Source organism: Bison bison, unplaced genomic scaffold (assembly GCF_000754665.1).
Source record: "Bison bison bison isolate TAMUID 2011002044 unplaced genomic scaffold, Bison_UMD1.0 scf7180017864230, whole genome shotgun sequence".
NCBI classification, from domain to species: domain Eukaryota; kingdom Metazoa; phylum Chordata; class Mammalia; order Artiodactyla; family Bovidae; genus Bison; species Bison bison.
This window is the reverse complement of record NW_011494802.1, coordinates 1,215,633-1,226,058: the sequence shown is the minus strand read 5'-3', so window position 1 is coordinate 1,226,058 and position 10,426 is coordinate 1,215,633. Positions and strand designations below refer to the sequence as shown.

The following is a 10,426-nucleotide window of genomic DNA, read 5'->3' as shown; positions in this document are numbered from 1 at the left end:
TCACCCAATAATTTCTTTTTCCTGTTTCCAAGTTTCAGCTAATTTTTCTGACAGATTATAGTTATCAGCTTAGATTTGGTTGCTAGAAAGTGGAATTTATTTCCCAAGTTTTAAAACTATAACTTTATGATAAGGATGTTTGAAATGAATTCTAAAATTTAGCATATGTATTTTTAGAGGTAGATTTATTTTGGATTTTAGAGGTCAAGTTCCAAGTTTCTTAAGTATATGTTTAAGTCAAATGGTATCGGCAATGAGAACTTCTCATTCTAAATGTTTTTATTTCCTTACAGAAGTTCCGGGGAATAATAACTGAAACTGCCCTGAGATGTCTGTATCTGAAAAGGAAAGTGAGGACAAACAAAATAGAGGTAGGGGAAACTCTTAAGTCTGTACATCATTATTGCCTCTAAAAAGTGCATACATGCTTGCACGTGTGTGTGCACTCTCATATAGGACGAATAAATAGACTGCCAACCTACCAAACTACCAGTTGAGCTAACTGACCAGGAAAGGAAATATACTTTGCAGAAGTAAATCCTTTGTACTTAAAATGAGAGGCTCCATCATTTTGCCTTCTGAAAATTTTAAGTAGTTACAATTGCTCATCTTTTGTACTTTTATTGGAAGTTGAACAGGAAAACGTGTGTTCCTTTTCCTCTCCCCATTGTTCACAACTGCCTCTTGCTAAAAGAGAAGCGGTCAATGTGGAAAATCAGTTGCTGAAGCAGATAAGGTCAGCTTTTGTAGACTTTTTACAGACAGGGCTAGCGAATCTGGCTATGGTGTGAGAGAGGATTTCTGTACCACTTCATGCTTTCCTGTGGTGAATATAAGTACTAAAAGGAGCTGGGGTTATCACAGCCAAGGCATCTTTAAGGATAAACCAGCCTGAGATGAAAAAAAAAACAAAACATCTTTTTCTGACATAAAATTTTGAGAAAGCAAACCAGCCTGTAGCTCTATGTTTAGGCTTCCTATTGAAGAATGGAGAAGGTACAGAGAATGAATCTAGGTCACTGGTTTAAGGCCACACTACACCTTCTTTCGGAGAAGGCAATGGCACCCCACTCCAGTACTCTTGCCTGGAGAATCCCATGGATGGAGGAGCCTGGTAGGCTGCAGTCCATGGAGTCACTAGGAGTCGGACGTGACTGAGCGACTTCACTTTCACTTTTCACTTTCATGCATTGGAGAAGGCAATGGCAACCCACTCCAGTGTTCTTGCCTGGAGAATCCCAGGGACAGGGGAGCCTGGTGGGCTGCCGTCTGTGGGGTCGCACAGAGTCAGACACAACTGAAGTGACTTAGCAGCTTAGCAGCACACCTTCTTTTCTTTCTGTTATTACGCAGTTGTCTGATTCCTGGAAGTAGCCCATGACAAGGACAGAGTCCCTAGTTCAAGGAAGAGGAAGTCAGGCAACTCCCAACAGAGGGAAGAAGCAGCAAGACTGCTTGTACTCTCAGAACTGCTGAAAGAGAGAGGGCTAAGGAAAACAGGCTAACTGACCAATTTCTCCTGCGTCTTCTTATGAACAGAAAACATGGAGGATAGTGTAAATCAATGAAATCAGAACATACCCTCACACCAGTACACAACAATAAACTTGAAATGGCTTGAAGACTTAAAAATATAACACCATAAAACTCCCAGAAGAGAACATATTAAAAACATTCTGATATAAACCGTAACAATGTTACAACAATGCCTTTGGTCAGTCTCCCAAGACAATAGAAATTAAAGCAAAAATAAATTGTACCTTATCAAACCTACAAGCTTTTGTGCAGCAAAGGAAACCATAGGCAAAATGAAAAGACAACCTATGGATTGGGAGAAAATATTTGCAAACGATGTGACCAACAAGGACTTAATTTCTAAACAGCTCATACAATTTAATAACAGCAACAGAAAAGCCAAACAACCCAATAAAAAAATGAACAGAATACCTAGACATTTCTCCAAAAAAGAAGTGCAAATAGCCAGTAGGCACATGAAAAAATGTGCTAAACATTGCTAATTATTAAAATGCAAATCAAGTTACAATGAAATACCCGCCTGACACTTGTCAGAATGGCCATCACCAGAACATGCACCCCTTATGTTTTCAGCAGCACTGTTTGCGATAGCCAAGACATGGAAACAACCTAAGTGTTCACAGGCAGATGAATGGATCCCAGCTGCTACACACACACACACACACACACACACACACACCCCACAAATGGAATATTATTCAGCCATAAAAAGAGCTAAATGTTTGTCCCCTTGAATTCCATAGCCATGACTACTTCAACTAGACCATCTCCTAGACTCTCCTTGTCTAAGCTAATTTGCAATCTTCTATAGTTCTAACTTCTCATCTGTAATTCACATTTTCTCACTCTTGCTTCAGCCAAACACAAATAAACTTTGAATTAACATGCAATGGGGAAAACACTTGGTCATCCCAGTCTTTTCTCAACAGTATTCACAAGCCCTAGGGAATCTTGAATTAATCATTTATTGTCTCATCTAAAACTTTTTTTTTCTGTCTTTAGTATCTCAAACATGACTGGCTACTCTCTTTCCTTAAGTTTGTCTTCTTTTTCTCTCAGACTTTTAGTTTCTTCTAGATGATTGTGCTAACTGAAGTTTTAACCACTTTTCTCATTGTTCCAGCTTTTCCTTTTTTCAGAGGCATCTTAAGAAATTCAACTTTCTAGGCCTCAATTTTTTCTTTCCTTCATGGTGAAAATCCTACTCTTCTTTTTCATAGCAGGTCTGGGATCAAAGAGCCAGAACTAGGTTTTGGTTAATCCCATTACCCACTTTGAAGTCTCAGTCTGTCTCCACCAACTCAGGCTCTGAACTTTGGGATCTGCCTGCTTTATTTTACTCCTAAACTCAAAGAGGGAGGTATGTATTCAGTTGTTGTGCAGAGCCTCAACTCCATGTATCCCTTGGGGCTGCTACGCTTAGATGGGATAGCTTGCTACACCTAGATAAGTTGCTGGGAAAACCTGTTAGACCTTTATTAAGTTAAAAACATAGTTAGTATGGGGGCAGGGGAACACATGTATACCTGTGGCCAATTCATGTTGATGCATGGCAAAAACCATCACAATACCGTAAAAGTAGTTATCCTCCAATTTAAATTAATTATAAAAACATAGTCTAGGATTAAATTTAATAAGAATGTGAAGTTCAATAAGAAAATATTAGAAACTTATCAAGCAGCATAAAATAATATTTTTGAAAAAATTTAGAGGCTGTGCTGGTGTGTCGGGTTTGGTTGGAAAGGCAAACACCAGGGGAGAGACTGATTTTATTAACCAATGCCTGAGCAAATTGAGAATGAACATAGTAGAAAAGCAACCTGCTCATGTACTGGATCACCTTAATACCATAGAAACACCAGTTCTACCCTGGTACTCTGCTTTAATCAGGCAGCCATCTGGGTCCCTGAGAAAGTTCCTGTACAAAGAGCATAGGCCATGCAGCACCTCTAAATCCTAGATGCATCTAAGTTATCTGAGCCATACATGTTCCATTGCTTTGCACAACCTAAATTATAATGGTTAACAGAAGCTGTCATATCATCAGGTTGTAAATAAGCCACTAACTAGTCAAAATAAAGTACAACCAAACTTTCTGTCAGTCCCATCTCAAATTCCCCCACCTTTATTCAGCTAATCCTAGTAATTGCGAGAATGAAACAAGAAAGAAACATACTAGTCCAGAAGAACAAATTATAAGCTGCATAGCTGGGTGGTAAACTAGTCCAGTGAAGACTTATAGCCACTTGTTTATGTTGTTCAGATCAGTTCTGTCGCTCAGTTGTGTCTAACTCTTTGCAGCCCCATGGACTGCAGCACGCCAGGCTTCCCTGTCCATTACCAGTTCCTGGAGCTTACTCAAACTCATGTCTATTGAGTCAGTGATGCCATCCAATCATCTCATCCTCTGTTGTCCCTTTCTCCTCCCTCCTTCAATCTTTCCCAGCATCAGGGTCTTTTCAAATGAGTCAGTTCTTTGCATCAAGTGGCCAAAGTATTGGAGCTTCAGCTTCAGCGTTAGTCCTTCGAATGAACATTCAGGACTGATTTTCTTTAGGATGCACTGGTTGGATCTCCTTGCAGTCCAAGGGACTCTCAAGAGTCTTCTCCAACACCACAGTTCAAAAGCATCAATTCTTCGGCCCTCAGCTTTCTTTCTAGTCCAACTCTCACATCCATACGTGACCACTGGAAAAACCATAGCTTTGACTAGATGGGCCTTTGTAGACAAAGTAATGTCTCTGCTTTTTAGTATGCTGCCTAGGTTGGTCATAACTTTTCTTCCAAGGAGCAAGCGTCTTTTGATTTCATGACTGAAGTCACCATCTGCAGTGATTTTGGAGCTCCTCAAAATAAAGTCTGTCACTGTTTCCATTGTTTCCCCATCTATTTGCCATGAAGTGATGTGACTGGATGCCATGATCTTAGTTTTCTGAATGTTGAGCTTTAAACCAACTTTTTCACTCTCATCTTTCACTTTCATCAGAAGGCTCTTTAGTTCTTCACTTTCTGCCATAAGGGTGGTATCATCTGCATATCTGAGGTTATTGATATTTCTCCCAGCATCTTGAGTCCAGCTTGTGCTTCCTCCAGCCCAGCATTTCTCATGATGTACTCTGCATATAAGTTGATAAGCAGGGTGACAGTATACAGCCTTGACGTACTCCTTTTCCTATTTGGAACCAGTGTGTTGTTCCATGTCCAGTTCTAACTGTTGCTTCTTGACCTGCACACACATTTCTTAGGAGGTAGGTCAGGTGGTCTGGTATTCCCATCTCTTGAAGAATTTTCCTCAGTTTGTTGTGATCCACACAGTTAAAGACTTTGGCATAGTCAATAAAGCAGAAGTAGATATTTTTCTGGAACTCTCTTGCTTTTTCCATGATCCAACAGATGTTGGCAATTTGATCTCTGGTTCCTCTACCTTTTCTAAATCCAACTGTTCTCAGTTCACATACTATTAAAGCCTGGCTTAGAGAATTTTGAGCATTACTTTGCTAGTGTGTGAGATGAGTGCAATTGTGCAATAGTTTGAGCATTCTTTGGCATTGCCTTTCTCTGGGATAGGAATGAAAACTGGTCTTTTCCAGTCCTGTGGCCACTGCTGAGTTTTCCAAATTTAATGGCATATTGAGTGCAGCACTTTCACTGCATCATCTTTTAGGATTTGAAATAGCTCAACTAGAATGCCATCACCTCCACCAGCTTTGTTCATAGTGATGCTTCCTAAGGCCCACTTGACTTCGCATTCCAGGATGCCTGGCTCTAGTCCAGTGGTCACACCATTGTGATTATCTGGGTCATGAAGATCTTTTTTGTATAGTTCTTCTGTGTATTCTTGCCACCTCTTCTTAACATCTTCTGCTTCTGTTAGGTCCATACCATTTCTGTCCTTTATTGTGCCCATGTTTGCAGGAAATGTTCCCTTGGTATCTCGAATTTTCTTGAAGAGATCTCTAGTCTTTCCAATTCTATTGTTTTCCTCTATTTGTTTGCATGGATTACTGAGGAAGACTTTCTTATCTCTCCTTGCTATTTTTTAGAACTCTGCATTCAAATGGGTATATCTTTCCTTTTCTCCTTTGCCTTTTGCTTCTCTTCTTTTCACAGCTATTTGTAAGGCTTCCTCAGACAACCATTTTGCCTTTTACATTTCTTTTTCTTGGTGATGGTCCTTATCCCTGCCTCCTGTACAGTGTCACGAACCTCCATCCATAGTTCTTCAGGCACTCTGCCTATCAGATCCAATCCCTTGAGTCTGTGTATTGTTAGCAAAGTGATTGTACAGATGTGATCACCATGTACAAAGAAGTGGTTTCCTGGGGGCATACCAGTCTCCCTCCGGGGATATAGTATGCTACTGAATGGGTGACTGACTAATAGTGCAAAAATGTCATCTGTCTCCAAATTCATCTGTGTAGTTTCGAAATATATATATTTAAATGCTTGGGTAAAAGGAACTAAGCATCCCAGTTTCACCTTTCCTGCAATTTGTGCAAATTCTGAACTTCAAGCATTGCCCAATGTGCAGACTTTGGCCCCTTAGATATTTTCTATAAGAAATTTAGTCTTGTTCTGATTTCATGATCTTTAGTAATTTTTGCTGACAACCAGAGGATAAATAAAGGAAATTACATGAAGAACCAAAAAGTCCCTGTCTTATCATTGGCTCTCTCCTCAGCTTTCAGAAGCATATTATCTTAGCCCCCTGAGAAATGCAGTGTGATTTTCCAGACCTGACTGTACTTCCCATGGGAGGGAGCTCTGCATTTTCTAATAACCCACTTTCACTCCATCCCCAGGATCTAGTGAATAAAATTTTCTTTGTCTTCACCTCTAATTAAAACTCCAGTCTTACGCAAATTGGCCAAAATGATTCTGAAGTTTACCTAGAAGAGAAAATAGACAAGAATAGCCAAGAAGAAACATCTCTGGGGGTCCAGTGGCTAAGACTCTGCGCTCCCCATGCACCAGGCTCAGATTCGATCCCTGGTCAGGGAACTAGATCCCACATGCTACAATTAAGAGTTCACATGCCACAATTAAAGATCCTGCGTGCCGCAACTAAGACCCGGCACAGCCAAATTAATTACTTTTTAGAAAAAGAATAGCCAAGAAGATGTTAAAATAGAAGACTCTCTATCCTGTATTACAAGTTACATAATTTAAGAGATGAATGGAGGGAGGGATAAATCAGGAGTATGGGATTAACAAATAAAAACTACTATACATAATATAGATAAGCAGCAAGGATTTACTATATAGCACAGGGAACTATATTCAATATCTCATAATAATGTATAATGGAAAATTATCTGAAAAAATCATATATATATATATATAAACAACTGAATCACTTTTCTGTATACCTGAAACTAACACAATATTGTAAACCAACTGTACTTTAATTAAACATTTTTTTCTTAAGATGGATAGACTAGAACTTAATAGAAAACCCATAATTAGGGGCTTCCCAGGTGGTGCTAATGGTAAAGAACCTGTCTGCCAATGCAGGAGGCTTAAGAAAACCCATAATTATATTCAATATGTTAGAATTTGGTACATTATAAAGTGACATTTAAAATAAGAGACAAAATATTTGCAAGTCACTTATAACTGATTTCTATTCAGAACATATTAAGAACTCATAGTTCAGTGATAAAAAGATAATTAACCTGGTTTAAAAATGAGCAAAGGATCTGAATAGACATTTCTCCAAAGAAGATATATAAGTGTTCAATAAAATACATGAAAAGATACTCAATATCATCTTTAGTCAATGGACTTATTAATTAGTCCATGGAATTCTCCAGGCCAGAATACTGCTGTGGGCAGTCATTCCCTTCTCCAGGGGATCTTCCCAACCCAGGGATTGAATCCCAGTCTCCCGCATTGCAAGCAGATTCTTTACCAGCTGAGCCACCAGGGAAGCCCAAGGATACTGGAGTGAGTAGCCTATCCCTTCTCCAGGGGATCTTCCTGACCCATGGGTTGAACCCAGGTCTCCTGCATTGCAGGCAGATTCTTTACCAGCTGAGCTACCAGGGAATCCCTCATTAGTCAATATGGACATGCAAAGCAAAATCACAATGAGACATTACTTCATATCCACTAAGATAGTTAAAATAAAAAAGCACAGTCTTTTACAAGTGTTGGCAAGGATATGAAGAAATTGGAATTCTCATACATTGTCAGAAAGAATGTAAAATCATGCAACTGCTGTGAAGACTTGTTTGGTACAGTTTCTCAAAATGTTAAAACCAGAGTTACCATATGACTGAGTAATTCTATTCCTATGTATATACCCAAGAGAAATAAAAACATGTCCATACAAAAACTCATACATGAATGTTCCTAACACAGGGCTTAACACCTGCCAAGAACTCAGTAAATGCTTGTTGAACCAATGAAGAATTCAAGAGGCTATAGGAATGTTTTATTCAGGACAGAAAGATCTGTTGGTAATTTATATTTTTGAGATGTTTTATAACACATTAATGAGCTATCTGTAATAGTTTGTGACATCTGTATGTTTTGATGTGATGATTTTGTCACGTGTTGTTGTTATCATGCTGACTCCACTAAATCACAAGTCCCTTGAAGTAAGGACTCTGCCTTACTTATCTTTTTATCTCCTCACAGCATCCAGCACGCTGGTTTCTGTGCAAAAGATACTGGTAATGATTTATTAATTCAGAGCAAATTTAAGAAAGGCTGGCCTTAGAAAGAACCTCAGATATCTAAAACTATTGCTGTAATTAACTTATGAAGGAGGTTTGGGTTTCTGTGTTTGGCAATAATGTTGATGCAGGCCAGCCTGTTGTCTGTGGAAACATTGTCTAGGCTTACTAGAAGCATTAATGGTAGAGAGCTCCTCAGAAGTTACTTGTCCTCTTGCCTCCAGAAAGCTTGAACACTTGAGGGTTTCCATTTTTTACCGTATTGCTTGATTCTTTGAACAAAGAGACAACACCTGTTTGTGGACAGATATTCTTGGTGAGAACGTGTGAGATGCTAGTGAAGTCACTGGCAACCAGCATCCCAGGCTCATCTCAGAGGGGCATCCTGCTCATCATTTCTCTCATCTTTTTCAGAACACAAGAGATATCTGCAAGCCAACAACAGAGAATTTAACAGTCTGTTTGGATACCCAGTGAGTATATGGTCTTTAGCTATTTCAAGAGGGGGATGATATTTTCCTCTAATATTCCCCATTGTCTGTGAGGCAGGAAACTCCTTGTAGATGTAAATCCTACAACATAGGTTCTACTTTCTTTCAAGCTCCCGTACAATGAGGGCTGGTGCAGTGAGGGCTCAGAAACCAAATTAATCCAGTGACCTAGGCTCAGGGGAGGATGTGTCTCAAATTTTGGTTTTTATATATTGCTCCTCGAAAAGAAATACCGTAGCTTGAACAAATGAAAGCATAGCTTCATAGTTTTCTTTTTTCACTTAGACATCTCTCTGTGATAGTACATGTAGACCTTCCTAATTTGTTTAATCAGTTCAATTCAATCGCTCTGCCATATCTGACTCTTTGCGACCCTTTGGACTATAGCCTGCCAGCCTCCTCTGTCCATGGGTTCTCCAGGCAAAAATACTGGAATGGGTTGCCATGCCCACTGAATCTACTTTTTTACTAAGCTAGGATATTTGAAGTTCTGAATGGGAAAGAAATTATACTTCTGTTAGGAAACTACTAAATAAATATATACCTGAATGAGTTCCATTAATATATTCAACTGAATTACCTTTTGCAGCTGAGTAATATGAAAACTTTTACTTCATTTTACACTTAGAGCTTCCAAGCTCTCTTTTTTCATATTCAGTGAATCTAGATGTTGCTTAAGTGTATCTAATTCCTAAGAAGAAGGGGGAAAAAGCAAATATATATGCAAATACATTAAGAATAATCTATTTATCATTTCAAATACACATATGTCAAAGTAAACATTTTCAACCCATATCTTACAATTTGACTAGAATTTATTAACATTCATTATTTCTGTTTTCCAATTTATTTCATCATTATTAAAAACCTTGCATGATCTACCTTTTAAATACTTTATGAGTTTTTAAAAGGGAGTCAGAACTTTTTACAGTGAATCATCGTGTTCTGAGAATATCAAATATCAGAAGACTTTAAATTAATGACATTACTATTTAAAGTTATAATTTTTATTTGATTTTTTAACCATATTTCTATATTTTTTTACTATTTTCTCTTAAGGCCAAGACCTGTAACAATTTACATGGTACACTCTTAGGGATAAGACTCTTCAACTGTTTACCTTTGATCTTTGAATATAACAGGTTTGAACTGCATGAGTCCACTGACATACAGATTTTTTTTCAAGAAATATGTACTGTGGTACTACTCAGTCCAAGGATGGCTAAATCTGTGGATGTGAAACCTCAGATACTGAGAGCCAACTATAAATTATACACAGATTTTAAACTGCACAGGTGCTGCTGTGCTTAATACTCGAGTGTTTCAAGGGCCAACCAGAACCATTCAAAAACCCCTGTGCAATATTAGCTATCAGTTCAGTTCAGTTGCTCAGTGGTGTCTGACTCTTTGTGACCCCGTGGACTGCAGCAAGCCAGGCTTCCCTGTCCATCACCAATTCCCAAAGCTTGCTCAAATTCATGTCCATCAAGTTGGTGATATCATCCAACCATCTCATCCTCTGTCATCCCCTTCTCCTCCTGATATTAATTCATTTAATACAACATAGTTTTCCATTGTATCAATATACCTTAATTGATTTAACCAGTTTCTTACTGATTAACATTTTAAGTGTCTCCATTTATATCCAGGTGCCCCCTCCGAAAAATATTTCTACAATGTTTTGCTGTGATAAATGGTCCTAAATGAATACCATTTTAT

The 10,426-nt window shown here is 38.5% G+C and overlaps 1 protein-coding gene across 1 annotated transcript in view; it reads left to right on the top strand.

Annotated features, from left to right (window-relative positions):
• Positions 1-319: 319 nt before the first annotated feature.
• LOC104993052 (phospholipid-transporting ATPase FetA-like) overlaps positions 320-10,426 on the top strand; it is a 73,191-nt gene continuing 63,084 nt past the window's right edge. The window contains exons 1-2 of the mRNA XM_010846135.1: positions 320-371; positions 8,631-8,689. Of these exons, the coding sequence (XP_010844437.1) occupies positions 329-371; positions 8,631-8,689 (102 nt within the window). The 5' untranslated portion in view covers positions 320-328. The remainder of the gene's footprint in view (positions 372-8,630; positions 8,690-10,426) is intronic.